The sequence below is a fragment of the Brachyistius frenatus genome, unplaced genomic scaffold, assembly GCF_029030835.1.
Source record: "Brachyistius frenatus isolate BFR_SWC_R1_liver_20210118 unplaced genomic scaffold, ASM2903083v1 Contig_235, whole genome shotgun sequence".
In the NCBI taxonomy this organism is placed as follows: Eukaryota; Metazoa; Chordata; class Actinopteri; family Embiotocidae; genus Brachyistius; species Brachyistius frenatus.
This window is the reverse complement of record NW_027210834.1, coordinates 481,008-505,078: the sequence shown is the minus strand read 5'-3', so window position 1 is coordinate 505,078 and position 24,071 is coordinate 481,008. Positions and strand designations below refer to the sequence as shown.

General features: G+C 43.0%; 2 protein-coding genes across 3 annotated transcripts in view; both read right to left on the bottom strand.

Annotated features, from left to right (window-relative positions):
• Positions 1-214: 214 nt before the first annotated feature.
• On the bottom strand, positions 215-4,249 carry efhc1 (EF-hand domain (C-terminal) containing 1). The gene is made up of 10 exons (XM_069720146.1): positions 4,100-4,249; positions 3,415-3,636; positions 3,046-3,333; positions 2,746-2,895; positions 2,246-2,423; positions 1,672-1,892; positions 1,400-1,540; positions 870-1,083; positions 453-605; positions 215-286 (listed from the first exon to the last, which is right to left on the bottom strand). Exons 1-10 carry the CDS (start codon positions 4,160-4,162, stop codon positions 261-263), a joined length of 1,656 nt encoding a protein of 551 aa, XP_069576247.1. The 5' UTR covers positions 4,163-4,249; the 3' UTR covers positions 215-260.
• Positions 4,250-4,895: 646 nt separating this feature from the next.
• Positions 4,896-24,071, bottom strand: part of LOC138633749 (protein eva-1 homolog A) — a 71,972-nt gene continuing 52,796 nt past the window's right edge. For both annotated transcript variants that reach the window (XM_069720156.1, XM_069720157.1), the window contains 3 exons: positions 10,801-10,935; positions 7,683-7,856; positions 4,896-6,960 (listed from right to left, as the gene is read on the bottom strand). In XM_069720156.1, coding sequence (XP_069576257.1) covers positions 6,581-6,960; positions 7,683-7,856; positions 10,801-10,935 — 689 coding nt within the window. In that variant the 3' untranslated portion in view covers positions 4,896-6,580. The remainder of the gene's footprint in view (positions 6,961-7,682; positions 7,857-10,800; positions 10,936-24,071) is intronic.

The window sequence follows — 24,071 nt, the reverse complement described above, 5'->3', positions numbered from 1 at the left end:
CGTGGTATATTTTGCAATAATGTGAGAAGTGCTGGCACCGCCGGTCTGGAAACAGAAATTAATTTGTGACGCGTGCAAAGGCTAGTTTTATTTTATAATTTGTCTGAAGTTGTCCAAACTCACCAAATAATTCACCTTCACTGCAGCAGGTATGTGTCTTATGCTGAAATGACACATTTTTACAAAGGCTTTGATTCACACTGAATTTATTTCAGGATAAGTAACACTTGGAGCAATAGAATTTCAGGATTTCCTTTACATCACAAAGATGGTTCTGCTGCTTCTCCTGACAAAGAAAGGGGAAAAAAAGTATGAGCGTGAACTGATTTACATTTGTCCAGTTTGTTTCTTTTCTTACAGTGACACCTACTGGAAGAAAGGTGTTACTGACAAATAATTCTAGAGTTTTAAATTCTTGTGTTATGTGGAATGGCAGATGAGATTTTTTTTACCATTTTGGTCAGCTGGCTGGTTATTTGCGATCCTCACTCCCAGTTTCTGTCGCAAAGAATCCAGCGTCTGAGAGGGGATCTGGCTTGAGATGGACTCCAGGTATGTAAGCACATAGTAGTCGGCATCAGTGAGCACGAAGCGGCGGCTGAATACTAAATAAGAAAAGAGGAATAAAGTTCAATATACTGAGCTTTTGTGTTTTGGTACTGATCCCTCTAATGGAAAATGAAACTAAATAATAATAATAATAAATAACAAAATAATTGTAATGTGAAATACAGCCCGATGTGTGTCCTTCTAGAAACTCGCTATATGAGCCGTACAGCACGTATCTGTCATGTTGTCTTGGAGAAAAGATGCTGCTGGTGTATACATAACAAGGGAATCATTACAGGCTGTTAAAAAGAGAATTTGACCTTCTACAGTGGCTCCAATAGCGAAGTCTGCAGGTGAGTAGAACTCCGGATTCTCCACAGTAGAGCCCGGCTTGGGGACGCGGGTCTTTTTCAGGAACTTGCCAGGGATGATACCAGAGTTTTTGGTGGGCTTTTCAAAAATACTGATCATGTCATCGGCCAGGCAGTAGGACAGGATGAAACGACGGCCTTCGTCTTCGGGATACTGGGAGTCCTGGGACGTAACATAGAACAGCTTGAGCGAGGACAAGGTATTTTGTTGTCTATAGCTTAGATTTGAATCGAGTCTGTAAATCGCCATCCTCAAATGATCGGCTTCTATTTTGATACATTTGAATTATGTGTTGGAGTCTTTGTAAACTCTGTGGTCAATCACAGAAGAAGTTTCTTGTCCCGGGTTGTGATGTAGAATGAGAAGTGAAGTTTGGCTGATTTAAGTCTTATTGCTGGAATGGTGCTCTAACGGTGTTCAATCAACACGCAGTCATTCAGTCGGTTCTGTTTACCAGGCAGCACAAACACAGTCTCACCAGCACGACGCTGTAGTGCAGCACTTTGTTGTTGTTCTCCAGAAACTTTAACACGTCGATTTTGTGAGGCTCAGGAATCAGAGACAAACAATTTTGAAGAGAGTCTTCGAGTGAACCAAAACCATTGTAGGGGGGAATCTCCTGTAAATACAGACCAGAGAGGGTTATTGATGTGAAGAAATAACATGTAATATAATAACACGTATGTACAGAATTTACAGATTCTATTTTTGTTCAGGAAAACACATTAAAGCCACAGCTCAGTTTCTCACCTTGGCCTGAGGCATAACAACCTTCTCTGGTAGCTCCGCAGGTTTCATCTCCAAGTCCGGGTGGTTCTTCTGGTAATATTCTTTAGTGAAGGCATCACAGTTGTACAGCTTGAAGTGACGGCCCAATAGCTTCACAGTTTGACCCAGCTGGAAGTCTTTGGGGGAGTAGTACTCATCCACCTCTGCCAGCGACATCTCCAACACACAGCTGGGGAAATTCTCTGGAAAGAAAGAAAAGTCATGTGGCAGTTAGGTAAGTAAATAAAAACAGTGTGTCCTAGTGTTTATGGTTATTTACTAGATATTTCCACTGTTTTATGTTGTCTAGGAAGTCCAGTTCAGTACAAAGTCAAATATATTTCATCTTTGTGCGTCATATGATTACTGTGTAGTGCATAAAGTAGTCCAAAACATATCAAAACCAACACTAAACTGCAGAGCAATTTTCCGTAACATTATTATTACGACACATTCTGTAACCTAATGAGAGTGTCTCCCTTCACTGCTACATTGCGCAATAATAAATGAAAAGAATTCAATGTACAATGTAAAGTGACACGGCACTGCACCGTACCCGGTTTGATTTTCTTGGGTAGCCTCTGTCTGCGCATCAAGATGGGTAAGGGATCCCGGCCGCTGTTGGGTTTATGGACTTCTCTGATCTCCACCGTGTCGTCAACCAGGTAATACTGGATGGACACACGCCTGGTCTCCGACTCGTCATCGTGCCACAGAGCAAAGAAACGGAGCACCTGACCGAGACGGGGTTAAATACGGCCTCAGAAAGAGAACTGGTGTGACGGGTACAAAGTCGAAAGGCACAAACACTTCAGGGAAATATCATCAAACGATTACTTAGAAAGAAAAAGAATTAGGTTGAATACAGATGACGGAATTACAGGTCATGAAGAAGAAGAAGAGATAAAGGGGATAAAGACATGCTCGATGTCGAAACATTACACCTCTCTCTGCAGTCTACCCAGCGTGTAGGCCGATATGAATAAAACCCAGTTCCTCATCATGACGGCTGTCTGTTATCAGCTGTCCAGAGGAGCGTTATTTAATCTCTTTAACCTTGCGGTCCATGGTGAGAAACTGAAAGACGCGGTCGAACTGGGGGGGTGTCGTGTGGTTCGGCTGAGGGATTTGGCGACGTTTGCTGTAAGGATCCGCTGGCATCGGCTCGGGCTCATTCAGAACCAAACCTTCACGTTCCATGAACTCCTGTGAAGCGAACGAGAGGTCGACACAGACAGAAAGTACATTTGCAGCAGAACTATAAGTGCATTTCCTTATTTTTGAGTCTCACACACACACACAGAATAATATAAATAAATAAGAGCCAGAGAGCATTCATACAGGTGAGTGCTGTACCTTTGTGAAGGCGTCACACTGTGTGATGTGGTACTTCACTCCGTACACCACCAGGTCCATGGCGAGGTTGAGGTCTCTCCACTGGTAATGCTCTCCATGCTCGTCCTTGGGTAGACGCTGGCGCTTGATCCGTCCGCCCTGCGGTATCCCAGAGTTCTCCAGCCTGGGCTCAAAGATGCACATGCTGTCATCCTCCAGGTAGTAGTAGATGACCACAGGGCGCACACGGTACTCCTCTTCAGGGGAATCCAGGATCTCCTCCACAAAGTATGCATAGTAGCGCAACACCTACAACCCAAAACAAGGAAGGAAATGGGGTCAAATGGTCACCTTCATTTACCGGCGTTACAACGGGAGGTGTAACCAGACCTTCTTGTCGAAGGCCACATGAGCGGGGATGAAGTCTGCGTGTACGGCCTGGTCGGCGGGACCATATGTTAGGTTGGGGATCTCAGCGAACAACTCAGTGTTGTCGTGTGGAGTCAGCTGCACCGATAAAAGAGGCTCCTGGCCAATTCCCACAGCGGGGCGACTGGGCAGAGGGAAGCCGTTCTTGTAGCCCAGAGTCTGGGGCCGATGGAAGGCCGACTTCTGCAGACAAATAAGGACGCAATCAATTAGTTGATCTGAAACACGAAAGAAGAATACATTTAAATAGCATGCAACATGTGGCGGACTAAATAATAACATATATTACAATAATGGAAAACAACAACCTTGGTGGGGAAAAAAAAAAAAAAAAGCTCATTATTAAATAGCACATTGTCAACAATTCATCAGGGAACTTTATTTGTTCCTTTATGGAAAATTAAATACAGATTTTAGTTCAAAGCGACAGTCTCTGCTGTAAAACAGTTAAAGCCCGAAATGCTAACAGCGCCACCAGCAGGCCGGAGTAAATAACACCGTCAAAACTGCAACCAAACGACTGCAGGAATGCAGGAATGGTGTTTCTGCTGCAGAGGATGTCCGACATCAACGTTAAAGCAACGGGACGTTTTAAACATGTAAAGAAACGGAAGTTTATATCTTAACAAACAACCTACAAACTTACCGTCACATCCCAAAATGTATATCCTGGGAAAAATGGCAACCCGTGGTTGTTCCACTTCGACATTTTCACCGGATTTTTCTTTTAGTTTTTCTTATTTCTTTGGCTGCACGAGATGTTGAAGGTTTCGTGAAACCTGCGGATCCAATTTGCAGGTTTTGTTGTTGTGAAGCGACTCGACGGCGTGGTATCCATGGAAACAACAGGACGACAACAACACCGAAATGTTTGGAAAGTAAACAAGAATGTCCCGAAAACTACAACAAAAACAACAACACAGTTCAGAGGGAAAATCCGAGGAAATAAAAGTAATGTCAGAATTGTTAAGAAATTGATAACTGAAAGCATCCTAAAAAAATAAATAAATAAAACAACTTCTATTGGATTTGTTTCGTGTTTTATAAAGCTCTGTGGGCGATGTAGTTTACGAACTACGATCAATTCACGTAAAGTAGTTACATGATTGATTATGTTAATTGTAGTATGACGTCTACAGAAACTGTAGAGCCCTATTCCTACCACCAGGGGGCGAGCAGCGGCAAGAAACCTCCCTGACAGACTTGCCCACGAGTTCACCAGCAGTTGTGTAACTCCTGAACAACCATGTGTTCAAACACATTACTTAATGTACTTACATGATCACATTAAAGCTGTCTTTTCTGTGCGGGTCACGATACAACGGGAAAAAAGTGTGCATAACTGCAGAGTAACATAACTTTGTGCACATTTGAAGTGACATTTAAAATGGAAAAACATATAATTTCAGAGGAAAATGTACAACATTAAAATACATTACTGCTTGTTTTTGAACACAGTTTATTTCAAGCACAGGCGTCATATTTTGGTCTCATGTTATTGGCACATTTTTAATCCCATTCAAATTTAAACACACAAACTGTCACGATAAAAACTATGTAAATGTGGCGGTTTTCATGAGGATGACCCTGATATGTCCTGTGTACTCTCTAATTAAAACTCTCAGTCAGGAAAATACCAAGCTGTTTATAAAAACTATTATTATTTCTATGCTTGAATCCAAGGAAGCATAAACAGAGCTGTACTGACAATAGCTTATTATTAAACTGGTAACATGATTTAAGAGAAGCAGGTTAACATGACCATCGTGAACAATATTTCTGCAGTGCCAGTTCCTTCTTCAGATGGCTGTGAGCAGTGATTCCCACAAGCATCTTTTTTTTTTTTAGCACTGATTTCTTTGAAATAAGGGCATGTTTGGCACAATACGTAAAATTCACACAATTCTTTATGAGTGAGGACCAGAAAAATAAACTTCTAGCAAAAATCACTGGTACAAAATTGGCATATTCTGGTAATGTACTTTACATCTGTGGAGACAACAAGTGCATTGTTTAACAGACATTCAGATTTTACACATGATAAAGTTTAGCAAAGCAGCAGTACTGACAAACGGGAAAACATAAATGTTAAGTTAAATGTAGGATTTCTAATTGTTAAATAATTTGAACAGTTACTGAGAGAAACACCAGCTGCGATCTTGACAACAGAGCTAGAAAAGGCCCTGCACTGTGAAATAAACATACTGTATCCAAAATAAGGTTCAATCACTAAAAACCTCTTTGAGGCTCTTTATATGATATTTCTAATTCTTTTATTTAAATGCTGACATAGCTGTTTAAATGGGCTGATCCCCTTCGTAGGAAGCAAATACATCAACCAAACACAGAAACACTAGGATTGCATCCCTGAGGTGCCAGACAACCTTCGCCAAGTATAAAAATATCTCATAATAAACCATACTTGAAAACAAAAATACACAACATCAATAAACTATTAAATATTATAAAATATATTTCATAAGGGTTGAGATGAATTCCCCCTAAAAATATCTTTTTGGTTTTTATAAAGCTCAAAAAAGGCAGCAAGGTTACTCACTGAAAAGATTGTCTTACATTGTCCCATTGTCAAGTGCACTCGCTTTAAACTGAGCCCTCGGTTGCAGTTCACACTGGAATACTGGAGGGTGCTGAGCGCGAAGCTCCAAGTGTCGCAGTCTCTTCCAGCTGCCGCAGCTGAGTTTTGTATGAATCAGACCTGTCTGAGGCCGTAGTCCTTCAGTCACCGCGTAAGTCTCTGCAGGCCTGTGTACGTCTCAGGCAGCTAACCCATAAATCCCAACTTCAAAAAGGCCTGCTGAGGTCACGGGCGAGCCAGCGTAGCCTTTCACCTCTTGCTTCCGGCAGTAAGAGCCAGCTAATGGGCGAGCTTACCATTCAGAGTGGGAGCTTACGGTCCTGCTCGAACGGGGTACAGCTTATGATACCCAGAGGAATATGCAAACTGGCAGAGAGGGAGGAGAGGTGTGCAATACCTTCCGCTGGTCTCATCGGTGAGAGTCCACAGTTGCTTTTGCATGCTTTCTTGTAAAGCTTCATCCCCGCCTTGTCTCTTTCCTTTTTAAACCTAAGTGCGTCCTAAAGCTTGTTGGAGTCATGTAAGCGGTCCTCAGTAATAGCGATTGAGGCTCCGTGTCCCTGGGATGTCTGGCTGCCCGTTCATCCAGATCTCTCGGATGATTCGCTCCCTTTCCTCGAGCCTCTGCGCTCGCTCCAGCTCCTCTGCTGACGTGAACACGTTCATGTTAAGCGTACGTTCAAAGCGCCGGTGTCTCCGCGCCGACAGGTCTGAGGTGGTGTCCCAGTCCGAGTCCGAGTCGCTGGAGTCCGAGGACGAGTCGGCAGGGCGAGCTCGTTTCTTGGTGGGGGGCCGCTGGCGGGGCTGGCAGTCGGTGCGACAGGAGATCTGGACCACCAGGGCGAAGAGAGTGAGGAAGAGGCCCAAACACACACCACAGACAAAGAATAGTGCGGCCCGCTCTGGGTGGTCTGTTGTGGAGGAACAAGAGCACGAACACGAGGGAGGGAAGCGTTACATTTAGTAGATTTCTTACAGAAAACATGCCCGACATTTAATTGGCTCTTTCTTACTCATGTTGAGTTTCTTTATTATCTTTCCCTGACCTGTTTAGCCAGCTATATTTCACCTGATGGCTCACTCACTGTAATGAACGTTGACAGCATACTTACAGCTCAGACTTCCTTCCCAGGCTCAGTCTCTTGGTTTACGTATAATGTTTCACAAACGTTGCTACTTCTGCTGTGTTCAGAAAAACCACGTCAAGTTCAAGATGGACTAGAGCCTTTCTCTTCATCTAAATATCTTTCACTGCCAAAAAAGTGGCATAATATATAATTATAACTCAAACTGCAAATAATAAAGGTTATAAAATATCATGGCTGATTACAACTTTGAAATTTCAGTCACAGAGCGCAAGGTAATAAAACAGGAAAGACACAAACCACTCCAGCATCTGGTTAGAAGCTGCTTAGAGCAGGTGACCGACCCGACAGAGTGTAGTGTGTGTGTGTGTGTGTGTGTGTGTGTGTGTGTGTGTGTGTGTGTGTGTGTGTGTGTGTGTGTGTGTGTGTGTGTGTGTGTGTGTGTGTGTGTGCCCACCAGCCTTATTTCTCTAAAAAGATCTCCACCACCAGAGTCCGTATTTTACACGTGATGTGATGCCACATTAGATTGCGTGAAGTCGTCCTACCCGATATGTAAGTGTAGGCTGCCAGTGCGTTGCTGATGAGGGCCATGTTGGCGCTGGAGGTGGCGTTGATGATGGGATTCATGTCTGGGGGCCTCGGTGGACGTTCTCCTCCTCCTTTTCCACGTTCTGAGGACTTCTCCTCGTCGGGGTTCGTCTCCCTAATCTTTTTCCTATCTGAAAAAACAAATGAAAGGAACAGATGGTGGCACAGACCAGACTACATTCTAAAAGAAAAGCACGCCGTTCATCGGCCATTTGAATTATTGCCATGAACACACGGATGTGTTTATTAAATAGTTGAACATGAATACACGCTGACATCAGAATCCGCGGTCCGACATTCAGTGACTCACTGAGTGAGTTTCAAGCAATTCATTCCCGTCAGATTATGACGGTGCAGCTTGGGTCATTTACAGTACAGTGAGAGCGTAGTGTAATTACAGCGGTCACAATACTGAGTCATGTACAAGTTCCCGGCAGTTTTTAGGAGATTCTACGAGAATATGCTTCTGTGAAAAGATGCATCATGCATAAGACACATGCATGTTCTCAGACAGCTGGTGTGATTCAGAAGACAACACAACATCCGCTTCTGTCCGGTTCACTCTGACTCAGGTCATTAAGTAACAGAGAACCACATGGAAAAAGTTTCCTCTTTGGCAACATTTCAAAAGCTCCCAGAAATCTCAGAAAACTTCTATTTATAGATGGGAACAACAGTTTCCTGGGTTTTCATGAGCGATAACTTCAGAGTTTGCATGCTGGTTTGTCATGTGCGTGCAAAACGGTGTGGATTAACACTCATTTTCTGAGTGCAGTCACCTCTAGTTAACCAGAAGACGTGGTTTAGGTGGGATCGAGTGACTACTACAAATTAAGCACCACGAATGGGAAACTGAAAAACAACTTAAGATCAGAGTCCAAAAAAAACCCCACCTGAGACCTGATATCTGAGGGTGTGTGTGTGTGTGTGTGTGTGTGTGTGTGTGTGTGTGTGTGTGTGTGTGTGTGTGTGTGTGTGTGTGTGTGTGTGTGTGTGTGTGTGTGTGTGTGTGTGTCGGTAGTAATATTTACATGCTTGGAGTGTTTTTTTGTCAGAGAAGGTAAGTATGCTTTGGTGAACTGACACACACTCACCAAGGACCTCTAATTGCTGAGTCTCTGAGGTGTGTCAGGCTCTCTTTATCTGATAAATGCAGTTTAGACTGGAGTTGCTCACTGAGGAGGTAAATGTTTCCACCTGGACCCACAGCTGTGGTGCAAACATCACCTGACAATAACACGAGTCCATCCTGGTATATAGCAGTAGTTGTTGTTTCTATAAAATAATTCATTAATGTGCAATCCTAATCAAATGACATGTTGTATATTTGTAATGTAATGGCACTAATATTCAAAGGAAATGTGTCATTATGGGTATACTCAGCATTATGGCTAAAGGGAGAAAAATAAACAACACTGGAATAAATTAGCAGTAAAAATAGAGAACAAGAATGACCAAATAATCTCTGGGAACTGCAGTTCAGAAATGTCACAGCAGCAATCATATGGGACCAAACAAAGACAATAAAATGTCAAAAACTCTTGTTTTACAACTTCGGATCTATTTCTCTCAAAAGATGTTGTTGTGCCAAGCAGTGTCACAATCCCCAAAGTTTTATTTCAAATTCTAGACATGCCCCAAAGTTTGTAAAGATTCCAAATAAGACAGGCTGAATTCAAAATGCTATTTCATATAATGGTGTCCCTATAAAAGCCATGGCATCCTGGGTTTAAATATTTCATTTGCTGTCAGCATCACATGGTTTTATTGAATTGTTGTAACAAGCTCATAAGAGGGAGAGATGTTTGAAAGTTAAGTGAAGGCAGAAGCAGAACGTCCCGGGTTGAAAGAGGGACTTGTACAGTATATGTAAAGGTTATTATGGATTAGGAAGTTCAAGGCTTGGATCGAGGATTTTTGGAGAAATATGTTTTCGCTTCCTGGAAGTTGGATGAAGAAGTTTATAACCACTCAATAGCTGTATAGTAAATGTAAAGCTGGAGACATGCAGCCAACTATCTTATCTTATTTTAGCTAAGCTAGTTGGTAGTCTGTATCTGTCTGCAGGTAATAAAATCTGCCTACTAGCATTGGCATCACAAAATTTGTTAATCTGACATTTTTTGTTGGTTTGATCCACACCAAGAAACAAACAGTAAAAGCATTTTAAGCTTTTATAGGGAGATCTCGACTCTTTCTTGGCAGCGAACAGCGGCTTCCCGTTTCTTGTCTCGCTGCACCTCTTGGTGATGACTGTCGAGCAGAAAGACCGAATTACTTTTCAAAACCTCGTCACGCTGTTCAGCTGAAACTGACCAAAGAGAAACGGTACCAATTAAAAAAGCAAGGCGGCGGCACAGTAAAACGCCTCTTTTCCTGCTCTCATATTCCTGATTCGCGTCTCCTCTTCACGTTGCGTTCGCTGTCACAGAATCACGTGGAAGATGGAAACAGGTTTTTCCAGATGAGCGGTCGGTGGAGCGTTCAAAGCCAGCGCAAAAGGACGTGAAGGCAGTCGTGCGTTTGGAGCTGTCGGCACCACAGCGCACGTCTTCTGTCCTCTCCCTCTCTTAACTCCTCATTCATTCGTCTACCCTCCTAATCAGCACAGTGCCGGTAGCTGAGCAGTAGTAATTAGTGCGCTGGATGCAGGCCGCCGTCTCTCATGAATAAAGCTTTGTTTGAGCTTCTTTCCTTGCTGGCGTCTCTTCTTTTTCATTCTTTCATTTCACTGTTCTGACTCGGTCTTCTCCCTCGTTCTGTCCCCGGGAGTCTGACATTACAACGGAGTGATTTAAACTGTGGTTACGTACAGTGAAATCATTGGTTCTCGGGAAAGCCGTATATTTTTAAGAGCAGTATTCATAAAAAGGTCCAAACCACCAATGGCTCTGCGTGAACACATATGGAACCGGTTGAACTTGCGTGACTTTTAATATACATACATATATGCGCAGACTGGAGACCTGAATTACGGTTTCTCTTGATGCCTGGGAGGCCTTGTGACTGGTTAGTGTTAACGGCTCACCATGGGAGGTACTGAGTGTGTAAGTTTGTGTTTGTCATTTTGCTCACCTGGAACAATGTCAGGGCTTTTGACCGAGTTCCCTTCCGGAGGGCCGTCTCCCACTACGTTGGGGTCATGGGTGCCGAGCGGTGGGTGGTACACCGGCGGTCGGGGGCCCTGATCCTGGAGCAACTTCTTTGGAACTTCAAAGAGAAGGAAAGGTGGAGCAAAGGAAAGAAAGACAGTCTAATTAGATGACGTAGTTTTGATTGATTACAGCTCTGCAAAGATGGGTTCCGCGTAGAGCTCGGCCATTACATCGATTAGCCAATATTGTGTGTTGATATTCATTTACACGTAGATATTTTACAGGCTATATTTGTCCAAATTATAGTTTCATAAAATTGTATATATTTGAGAACATTTTTTGAGCCACAGAAACATTGTCTCATGTCATCAGACCCAAATTCGCTGCGTAGATACGTGGGCTCCGTTGAGGATTGTTTGCGGTCGCGTCGTCGGGCTCATTCTGAAACTCTCGGAGCAGCCATTTAACCAATCGGCATTCACCACCAGATTGCCTCTGCTGTGCACAGAAACTCGTCGTTGGAATGACTTCAATGTCACCGCGCTCAGCCACCGCCAGCGGGCGTTCACTGGTCCGTCGGCCGGAGTGGCTGAGCAAACGTTAATGCGAACAGGGTTTCCAGACTACGACCACATCGAAGACGGACGCTGCGCAGAACAGTTGGGCGGAACCAAGCTACACACCTCTAACAGACGCTTTCAGGTTGATGGAGCTCCATTTGTAGCGTGGCCGTTGCCCAATACAGCCAACACACGCAGAGCGACATCTGTTTGACGAGTCCCGTTTCTGGACCCCTGACGAACATAATAAAAAAAGAGACTCTTTTGCCTTCAGTTTTTGGTTTCTTTCAACTCTCGGGGGGAAACTTTTCATCTGCTCTTTAGCTGCTTATGTTCACCGGTGCTCGTCCGTGTCGCCATTAGGAGACACTAACTGTGTCTGCCTGACCCCGCAGTCCAAAACCAACAAGTTAAGAGAGAGAAAGCTGTTCTGGCTTGAGAAATATAATGTTAAAATTTTTTATTTTCATCGCAATTTTTGCAGATGAAATTTCCGTTTGATTATCAAATCAACTACTTGATTAAGCTACTGATCATTTTGGCCCTATTCTGGACAAGACTTTAACAGAATGTAGGGTGTGATGGCTTTAACCCAAGTATGACCAAACTGTTGCTGGTGATTAAGAGTCACTTCTCATGTCCCATTACATTCAGGCTAAAATGAAAGCAAAAACACTTGCAGTGATCGCAGTGTAAGGAGCTATGAATAAGACGGCGTAAACAACATCGTGGCCATGATTCACTCCTCCTGACCTTGCACACGGATTCCCAAAAGTGAAACTGCGCCCACCTCCCCATCGCTCCACAACCCCCAACCTAACAGTGTCCTGTGAGTCTGGGAGTCTGCACTGTTTCCCTCAGACACAAACCCACGATGCAGAGGTCTATACATTCCTGCCTGCTCACATGTGGTTTTGGAGGCCCGGGCCATGCTCCGGTCACTGTGTTTGTCTGCCCTGTCAGATTGGTGGTGGTTTACAGCTTGGGCAGATGTCTGTCTGTCTGTCCAGCTGCCTGTCACTCTTGCATTTTTATTGCTCCGGACAAACAAATAGGCCATGAAGAAAAATGTGCTGCCTGGCTTTGCTGACATCAGGGGTACTAATAGTGAAATTGTGACATGTGATTTGGGGGTAAAAATGGACCAGTTGTTTAAAGGCCAATGAATAAACATACTGATCAAATTTCCAGAGACATATTTTGGCGGTGATCCAAGAGCCAATCAAAGCACAGGAAGGCGTAGAGCAGGCCGCACTCCCCCCTTTTCACTGGATACTACTTATGCCCTGGCCACATTACAAGATTTTTCCAATTGTAAGCAATGATGAAAAGACTGCACATTTAACTACTGACGTTTACAGGTTTTCACTGAGGTCCTTCTAAAGATAATTCTAATGACATTTTTTTTTGTATTAGATCAGAATATTTTTTACTAGATAGACAATACAGATTGACAGGAAATATTAGTGGAGGGATTCTCTTTAGCCAAATGGCTGATGTTGCAGTTTCATGGTCTGCATACTAATCAAACACATGACGTGGCAAATGCTTAACAACAACGGTCTCTAAGGAACTCGTATCAAAAAGTAGGAAAATATGGCTGCTTTTCAGGTACACCTACATCTTACCTCCACCTTACAGAGTGTATTCATTTCTAATATTTGATCCCAAGCTCAAAAAGTAAGCCATTTCTGCAAGTTTGTAGCTTTTGTGGTTTGTGATAGTATTTGCAAAAAAAGAAAAGAAAGAACGACAAAAACAGAAATGATAGCAAGATTGTAAAGTATGTAGAAAGTATTTATTTGCAGAGAACTGAAGATTAATAGTTAAAGTAAATAAGGATTAACTGTTAAAAACGATTAAGCAGTGATCCTATGTTAATTAATTCCCATTGCAGGAAAGTTCTTTATCAGTATCAAAACAATGAAAAAAGAACATGAAGGCTATTGAAATTAGACAGACTTTCAAACTATATAACTCAATTTGTATTGCATTCTTTAGTCCTTCATTTACACATTTGCTTATTTTCTTTTACACAGTAACGCAGTCAGTGGAAACAGTGATCGAATAAGAAAGAGCTTTACAAAGTCTACACACTAGTACTCACTTTTTAGCTATCCAGACATGCTTCTGTCAGTTACAGAGGGAAAGATATATGGAGCAATGCAGATGTGGGAAAAGGGTTTGATGTTATCTTACTGCAGAACTTGAGAGCCAATCAACGAAGCTGGTTCAAAGAACTTTGAAAACTTCAAACAGTTCCACAAACTCTTGTTCCTGCTTTGCTTTTCTACCATGAGCCCAAAGGCAGAAGGCTGATGTCATACCTGCATCGAACAGAAGTATAGTAAATGATTTCTGGTCTTTGTGTTTTTGACAATATTCTCACAATGAATTGTGTGAATAGCAAAAGCAATAGAGTGTCAGGTACGTTGGCATATGTAAGGGTTGTAGAAACGTATATTCTTACATTTAAGTACCCCTCTGTGATTGCATCATCTCATGTGGCGAACCGCACCAATCTGTCAACTAAATAGGTTAAAAAACCAAGAATTTGAAACCCCATTTTATCCAGGTCTGGTTGGCTCAAACTAAATAAACACAGGCCAACGCAGGAGGATGTAAAGAAAAGGAGCAAAATTAAGAAATGGGATTTGGCCTGGCAGCTCCGCCTGTTCTTCCTCATCAGTCTGACACTAATCATGGGTCTTACAACTCTCCCGCTGCCACGCTGCCACCATCCCAACGCCACGCCCTGATTACAGCCTTCTGATTGGTCCTAATTGGCTGCACATGTGGCCCGGGGTCACAGCTGAGAGACATCATAATGGGACATACGCTCACACACATTTTTTCACCGTTAAAGGACATGGCATTGCCACATCGCTGCAAACAAAAGCGCATGCACTGCCACACAAATGAAGGCAAAACCTGGCATTCCCACACAGGCTCGAGTAATACGATTCCATCAATCATCCCAAACAACAATTTCCCATGTTTTTCTATGGGCTTTCTTTGTTGGCAAAAGTCAGTACAATATAGTAAGTTGACTGCTGCTCTTCTAAAAATAATTGTCAAAAAGCTAAAACCTCTCGGAGTAAACGGCCACAAACCACACTTACGGAGCCAAGCAGTTAAAACTGAACTAGTAAAAGAGAGAAAAAGGAGTGCAAGGGAGCGAAACCGAGCACATAAATCACACTCTGCAGCCTGCATTATAATGACATGGTCACATAAATGCAGGGCAAATGATTCCTCGCAATTCTTAATATAACTCCACGAAATGGGACCTTTGCCAGAGCCGTACCTCTCCGAGCCCTGCATCGCCACGGGGAGCAAAGATACAGGCGGGAAAGAGTGCCCATAACAATGGCCGTGTTTACATTGGCAGAGCCCAGCTTTGTTTTCACTGGGCTCTGCAGGCCAGAGTGTGTGTGCACGGCTGTGTTTGTGGGCCATGTGCTGACCAATGCAGAACGCAGTTGGGACAAAGCCCTGTAAGCCAGAGGGGATATAATGAAATATTAAACCACGCTAAACCCGAGATAAGATCAGACCTCGGTCAATAATTTGAACATACTTGGGCCTTTATGAGTATCCATGAAGGTGCTGCTGGGGACTAAATATTTGGGGTATTGTTTTAGGACATGCTTTAATGCTTGGTTTGCTTTAGCTCTCTGAAATATGCGCCGAAAAAAAGGACACCTTAATCTACGCTGACTTTTCAGTGATGCGCTCTCTAAGCTGTACTAATGTGGTGACCCTTATCTAAATCATACTCTATTCTGGGTTAAGCAACAACCGACAATGATGTGCAACTTGACCGAGGTCTGGTTGAGACGAGACGTGTAGTCATTAAAGATGCCGAGAAAAGGCAGGGAGAGTGTGAGAAACTCTGACTCATTTAAATGGCATGAATGTTTCATTTGTTTATGCTGAAATGACAAAAACCCATAACATTTGAGGAAATAAGTTTTCCTTAAACGGACATTGTGCATTTTGGGGGAAAAAAAAAAAGTCCATTGAAACAATGTGCTGGCATTTGTGTGCATGTGTGTGTAGGAAGTCAGAGCAAATGCGTCTGGTTTCAATCAGCAGGCAGCCAGTGCCTACTTAATCTGCAACATTAAAGTGCTGGTTAAGGCTCAACATTCACTTCATACACACACTAACCGGCAGCGCCTCCAAAAGCTCAAATCGATGTTTATGGACACTTAAGACTCACAAAAAAAAAATGCTTTTTATGATCTTTTAGGTCTTTTTCTAGCTTCCCACACAGACACCACACAGACAGGCATGCAGACATCTGCACACTCACGTTCATGAACCCATCCACCAACCCACACACACACACACACACACACACACACACACACACACACACACACACACACACACACACACACACACACACACACACACACACACACACACACACACACACACATGTTTTACTTAGCTAATGGCATTCCAGCAGAATAACATGCAAGGTGAATAGGGCAGAAGCTGAAGGTGTTGAGATTACATTCTTCCTCTCTCTCCCTTCACCTTTTTCTCTACAACCCCCAGCGTAACACTAACAGTATCCAGCTGACAGGGCTTGAGCATCTGTGTGTGTGTGTGTGTGTGTGTGTGTGTGTGTGTGTGTGTGTGTGTGTGTGTGTGTGTGTGTGTGTGTGTGTGTGTGTGTGTGTGAGAGAGAGAGAGAGAGAGAGAGAGAGAGAGAGAGAGAGAGAGAGAGAGAGAGAGCACTTTTGACAGCCTTGTGGGAGACTGAATGTAGTATTCAATATAAAGACAAGATTGAGAACTGCTCGGAAGAGGTTGGCACAGTATACGTGTGTGTCTGGTTTACTGACCTGATCCAACTGATCCAAGCTGAGGCATTACAGCCATGTCTTATCTTCCCTAAATTGAATCTACTACTTTGACCTCATACTGTGAGAACGAATGATTTTTTTTTTTTTAGATGTCTACCTATCTAAATGTCCCTGTGTTTGCATGGCTGAGTGTGTGTGTGTGTGTGTGTGTGTGTGTGTGTGTGTGTGTGTGTGTGTGTGTGTGTGTATGTGTGTGTGTCAGAGGGCATGATTAACACACTCATTCTTGTCTTATGTACACAAAGTAGAGCAGGTTTAGCACCAGTAATGTGAACTCTACCGAGGGACTGGTGGTCTGCACTGAAGGCTTTTCCTGGTTCTGCTCCATCGGTATTGAAATGTGAGCAATCTGAATTACTCTGTTACTTTATTAAGTGTAGTTGTGTGTGTGTGTGTGTGTGTGTGTGTGTGTGTGTGTGTGTGTGTGTGTGTGTGTGTGTGTGTGTGTGTGTGTGTGTGTGTGTGTGTGTGTGTGTGTGCGTGCGCGCTATAAAAGAGTTACAACGCTGGGACTGCGTTAGCCATAAAGGAGCCTTAAAGGAGAATACTGGTGGTTTTGAAAGTTTTAGCCCATTAACTGTAAATTGGATCGAATTTACATCACTGTCGACGGTATGTAATGAGTTTTGGAATTTAATTTCCCAATCAGCTTTTTATTGACATTTATTTATCCAAAAAACATGTTAAAAGTTAACCACAAAAACATGGCATCTTGGATTTATGTATTTCAGTCTGTATGAGCATCCTATTGCTTTAATAAAGTATCAGAACTGATGATACAGAGCGCACAAATGCTCCTATCTGTCTTGTAAATTAAGAGACATTTTTTGGGGAAATTTAAGGGGAAAACCAAGAGATTAAAGGGATAAAATCATCAGGTTGCAAGAAATAGAAACCCTGAGTTGGGAACATTAGCAGTAGGCCAACTGCCATCGGCGTGTTCTTCAGCATGGCACTTAATCCAAACCAAAAGCCTTTATGGAGCTAATCTGACGCCACTGTTGGAAAACTGTCTGTGTAGTTTACTACATTGATTGTAACTGTGTGATTAAGACAGACGCAGTTTACTCTTACTTCAATAAAAAGTGATTAGAATCAGGCTACAAACCTTGAGGATGGAGAAACAGTTCAGCTCTTTCTTTTGGCTCAGATGTCTGACAAACCAGTGGCCTCAAATGTACCCGGCCACTGTCGATTAAAAAAAACACACTTAAATTGACAAAAGTCTGGTGAAGCTTGTACTCGAGCATCATCTTTAATACAATGCAGGTATACGTGAAGTCCATGTAAACTAAGGCATAGCTGTAACATGACAAAATCCAAAAGCATCCAGCGAGAGTCGGGAACAGAGAGGGGAACAGCCCCCCCCCCCCCCCCGACACTCAGCTGCAAAGCATAGAACTGTTCCCCCATTTTCTTTAATGGATAACACACATCCCTCTGCTGTGAGACACCCACAAATAAACACACACACACACACACACACACACACACACACACACACACACACACACACACACACACACACACACACACACACACACACACACACACACACATACAACACACACGCCCCAGCATGGGCTCTGAACGTGATCACTCTCACTTCACCACGACCATCAGCTGTTTTGGCTCTTTAAACACTCCCCACACAGGACACATGCTACACACACAGTTGGCATCATTAACAGTGATGCAAAGACAGAAATAGATGCTCTGTTGACAGTGTGGGGTCATAACAATCAGTGAGAAAATAACACTGTTGCGTAGCTCCCCCCTCAGACCTCACACAGACACGAGCAAGATCGGATGTCTTCAACAGTGAATATCTACAAGCTCAGTCCCACATTGAAGTTTGCATCACGAGGAGGTGCTGAACACATCCATTCTTCCCACATATGAAGCAAAGCCTGCAAACTTGAGTCTGCTGCTAACGTTCACATGACATACTCCTGTCACTACAACACATCCCCAGCACACCCTCTTAATCATTTGCTGCTGTGCATACTGCTCCTCCAAAAGCTGCAAAAGCCACAAATCCAAACCAGCACCGTTACTAACTTCTGGGGATGGTTGTGTGAAAATCTGTAAAAGGTCTGGATTTTGACAACATTTTTAAAGTAGTCCTTACTCTAATACATTTTTTTTAGACAGACTAGAGCTGCCTCAAAGCTCCAATGCCAGCATTTCTATGTTTGCTGGCTGCATGAGGGAGAGGGAGGTCCACATCATTCTCTGATGTTCCACTGGGTCAACAAGGATGTGACAAACGCTGACTCGTCACACCGAGCCAGCCGCCTAACCTCACTCCTTCGCATCACAGTTATGAGGTAATGCAGAGTTTTTATAGGGACAGGGAGCTGCTGAGGTCATCAAATGACAGTATCTTCCGCAGACAGTCAAGACAGAGATTGCCATTTGTTGTCGCTGATGTGCAGCAGACAGAGAATAGATAGTGGCACAACTTATCCAGGCACAAACGCCACAGAAATATAGGCAGCAACATTCAACAAGCATGTATGTCAAGGCTGATCCAAACAATGGTGCTATGTTTAGCTGAAGCCAACAACCGGTCGTACAGGGCAGTTAATAAAATCAACACAAGGCAACGTTAAAGTCCACTGAGGACTGAGGACTACGTGGCATTCGGTGAGGGATTAGCCGAGTTTTTAATAATGCCTCTCAATATACAAAGAGGTCTATTTAACTTCCTTTGTGCACTTGAGTCATCTTTGTCAACATGCGAGTTACATGGGTCGAGATGAATGCTGGCTGTCCACATTTTTTTCATTCTCTCTGCATCTCTTGCACACTTGAAAAAAACCAAAACGCTTCTGATTAGGCTTTTAACCAATAATGGCTGAACCCTGAAGTGACAAGAATATAAGTCAACTCCAAACTCACTCGTTCCAATGTGAAAAGTTAAAAATGATTTCACTTTCTATCCGACTATCTCTCTATACAGGAGGAACAAAGTGCCATCAGGGCTCCTGGAACATATCACGACAGTGGTGTGCCATCTATTTTATACTTTACACTTTTATTATATAAAAAACACACTAAGGTCAACTTGGTGCAAAACTATACAAAAACAGCATATTTTTGTGCAATTGAGAACAGATAATGTTTGATAGTGAGGCTAAAACAGGAAAGATGGGAAATCAAGAAATAAGTAGAACTTCAACGTAAGAGGTGAATTTCCTGTTGATGAAGATATCCAAAACAAGCAAAAAAACACAGCTCAAAAACAGAAGTAACACAGGAACTCTCAATGAAAATTAAATTCAACAATCTACCACTGAAGACAAAAACGAGGGCCTCAAAATGTTAGCGGCAACGCCCACAGAAGAGTGAGTGGATGAGACACAGCTGGTTAACAATAATATAAGACAGGCTCCGCTTCACTCCACTGAACAACAGAGGATCCTCCGAGGTTCACCGAGGTCAGCACCAAACCTGCTGAATGGGTCTCCTTGATAAAGCTAACTCCATTAAAGGAGCTAATTGAGAGGAGGGACAAAGATAGTACGGTTCTGACATTAAAACATGTATTCAGGGCAACACTGATGTGTATTTCTTTGTTTTGTTCACGTGAATGCCATGATCACACTTTTTAGGCCCTTTTCCTGTACAAAATCAGTGAAAATCGGTCAGCAACCCCACGACCAGGAGACCTGTCGCTGCTCCAACAAGTTCACCGAGTGACCATCCTGTAAAATGTAAAGAGAATCCAACCATATTTGTTCTTACGATGACCACTACTGTGAGTTAAGGCAGTAAGTGTGACGACAGAGTGTAAACAGATAGTTAGGATCCCGCGACAATATGACCGCAGAGTCACATGCAGTGTTTAAGACGCTCTCTATAACACACACAGGCTTCTCAGTAAACACCAGCAAGGACTAAATTTGATTACAAGCCATTGTCCTAAATGATGGAGGGTATACTCAGAGGTCGGTTCAGCATCTGTGTGTCATTACGTGCTCTGTGATTTCATGCAGGCCATCTCTCTCTCTCCGTTCTTTATCATTCTGGTAAAACACTACCACCTGCTTCATATAATGCTCGTCTATCACAGACACTCCTGTGCCCTGTCATCGTCAGGTAATTAGACAAACCCTGAGTGAGAGTGAATCACAACCAGCAGCTTTCAGACTAAAGTAATACTTTGCTGTATTCCACAGACAGGGAACCAATGACAACGTAAGCATCAGCATGTTCAAACTGCAGCGTGGGAGTTGGTGTGTCCTCATGTGTTGAAGAAAGGGAGGCATTTTGTTTTTTTTCTGCATGTGCTGACAGAGTGCAGAGACATGTTAGGCCTGGATAGAGAGAATGACAGTGAGTGCTTGGTCTGTCATCGGCCTTTATCACGACAAATACACGTGACACACGCAAATGCATAAAACTGCACCTTTTGTTTAGTCTGCTTCTAAAACACTGGACTGGTATTGTTTGAAATTCCTTGATAGCAGCGTGCAAAAACCCCTGATACATAACAGTATTTTTTCAATACGGTTCTTCTAAAAAATATATCGTCATGTTTCTCTAACATGCAACAAATGAAGCCAAGATGATCAAATGTTAAATCTAGTCAAAAGCAGTCAATCTGAAATGATGCCCAAAAAAATTGGTCTAAAACTAGCAAAATTATGCTTTAACTCAGAAATATTTGTTTTAATCAAAGAATAAGTAAAGAAGCATCTGAGCCAAACATTTTTATGCAAAGTACTTTGAATACATTTTGGTTGTAACCAAAAAAGTATTGAAGTTTGATATTCAGCAAGGGACTAAATACCATCTCAGCAGACATTATTCTACTTTGGGTTATTAATAGAGCCATTTCCAAAAATAGACTTTAGTAGGCAGTTGCTATCAAGAGGCTGCACTCAGCAGCTGCTTGTGATCAAGACAAAGGCAGGACAGATGAGACAGGAAAAGGAGAGAAGAAGAACCTCTGTGTGTTTCCTCTCCATTGATAGGTTCTTGGCAAACGGGAGCACACATATTGTTCTAAGTTGCTTTCTTACACACACACACACACACACGTACAATTGATGGATACTCTTTGGGTCCACAGTTGCTGTAGTTTTGGAAACTCAACTGTCCCACGAGGGCTGAAAGCTTTGGCATTTACATCCCCACTACAGAGGCTTTCTGGGTACAGCTGGTTATCCGTTCGCATGGCTGTGTTTCCTCTAACGTCCAATCTGTGTCCCGTCTTCTTTTGCCCCTGTCAACTCAGTCGTGGTCTTAAAACAGCTTGAGCCGCAACAGATGCAGATGCATGTCCTCAGGGTTAAGAGTGGAGACAGACGCAGCACGAGAGACCAGCAGAGACAGGAGTGATAGACACAGAGGCAGCCAGAGACACTTTTACGACAGTCTTTAAAATAAACACCTGCTGCCGTGGATGAAGTGCCTGGCGGACCTCGACTTGCTGGATTTGGCTTCCTGAAACTTCTGTGCATGAAGAAATTGCTGATGCACCCGAAGCAGCTCTCTCAAACCGGTGTGTAACTCAGGTGCTCATGTTGATCGAGTGACAAAGCTGGAGTACTTGCTCGCAAAGATTAGAGCTTCCTCCTGCTCCATCCACGTCACGGTGCCGTGCACTATTCACCCAAAATAACAGGACTTGGCTCTGAACTTTTGGATCCACCCTTGTATAGCAATCAAAAGAACATCCATTCATCATAAGACAAAAGGTTGTGAAGAATTCACTTGGACAAAGGATAGATGAATAGAGTAGCAGACTAAAGGTAATTTACCCACTTAACTGTATTACATTTAAAAAACAAACAAAAAAACAAGTACTAGCAGTGAAAACGGCAACAAAAAAGTCTCTGGCCAACAGCAATCGGCCTCTTGTTGCAGATGCAGAGATCTGTCTTCTCAGTTCTCAGGTCAGCCAGCAGTATTTTCATTCCAGCTGTGCTGTAAATCTTTCCGGTATCAAACAGCTGTAGAAACCCTCCGACAGCCGGCCAACTGTGGCTCACAGGGTTCGAAAATGAAAATGCAATTTGATCTGTAATCGTTGTCTTTTTTTTGTTTGTTTTTTTACAATGTATTGCTGCAGGGGGGAAGTGATGCTGCAGATTTGACATAAGGCAGACTCACACAAGCATACTCTGACACATGGGTCGGCACTTGACACTGTAACTCGCACACACATTGCGCAGAGCACCTTCCCAGCACATACACTACACTAAACTAAACACTACAATAAAGTAAAGCCTGAGACAGAAGAAGGCAGGAAGAAAGAGTGGGAGGGATGGAAAAAGAAGGAGAGAGGAGAGAATGATGGCCTGCACAGCTTTAAAACAAACAGTCCAAAATATGTGTATCCATAAACTATACATAACTCCAGCATGTGGGGGGGAAAGGGGGACGCTCTGAAATAAGAAAGATCCACAACATGCAGACAGAATTTGAAAGCAATGGTTCAACATTTTGCTCACACATAACGCTTTGTAAAACTATGAATTACAACAAACACATGTAAGGTGTTTATTAGTGAACTGTTTTGGTGCTGAGCCAAGCTAGGTTTCCCCCCAGCTTTCAGTATTTATGCTAAGCTAAGCATCTCCTGGCTCTAACAACATATGAGAACAGTGTCAATAGTCTCACCTCAGCTCGGCATGAAAAAATGCTCGAGCAGGTTGAAGAATAAGTCAACACTGTGAGTTTAGATTGAAATGTTTTTTAGGAGGCAGAGGACCACCCATGAATTCATCAGAACTGACCTTTATAGGGTAAACTGTCATATTAACACTGGCAGGCATTTTATTAAGCAAATGAAAGACAAGAGATCTTGTGATCAAAACATAGAACATGTGGTTGTCTGTAACATTTCAAAGGCTCTTTGGCGAGTGATTTGAATAGAAGAGCTGAGCTAACTTTCTCTAAATGTCTGTTATTCACAATAAAAAAATGGGTTTTCTTTTCAAACAATCTGGTCAATCAACTGGTATATAACTTCCTGCCACTTCTGGATTGATTGTTTCAACATGGCCATTCCTGTACTACCATGGATCAGACAACAACACTGCCCCGATGAGTGTTCGCTTCCACCAGCATGCTACCAAAAACCTGGATTAAATAAAAGTAGCATCCCAAAATCTGTCTGGTTTGGCTGAGGCTACAACCAGACCTTCAGAGCCCTGGATCCCCTGTGGCCTCGCCAAACACTACTTGGAGGTCTGGCTTTGCTTTCGCTGACGGCCGTCTTTATGCACGTCGATTAAAAACAAACACGCTGGGAGAGTTAGGTGTCCAGCTTTTCAGTGTGGACCTACGGGTGGAAAATCCCCACCGGACAGCATTGAACAGGAGAAAAACAAGTGAGAACGTGTAAGAACTGAGGCTATTTTTGGCTGATGGACAGGATTGCCTCATTTCTGTCATTTGCTAGTTGAGTTGCATAATGGCCAAGATGCTAAAGATTTGAGCAGTAACTGGACTGACAGTAAAGCTGAGTATACAATCGATTTTCACTTTTCCTACTGTGTTACCGTAGTGACAGAGAGAAATAAGAGAGTGGATATTATCCAGGTTCATCCAGCCAGCTCTATTACCGTTATTCGTATAACAATGCATCTGCCTGACTCAACATGGCGACAGACAATAATGCTTTACCACATCCCATCAGCCGCTGAGCACATTCAGCATGAATCAATGATACGGACGTCAGTGGTTCCCACACACTTTGAGTGGAGCCTGTCTACTATATCACCATTGGATCACATGCAACCACATGGACCAGTTTGTACCAACATAAATGACCAGGTGTATTCGTATAGCTGCTA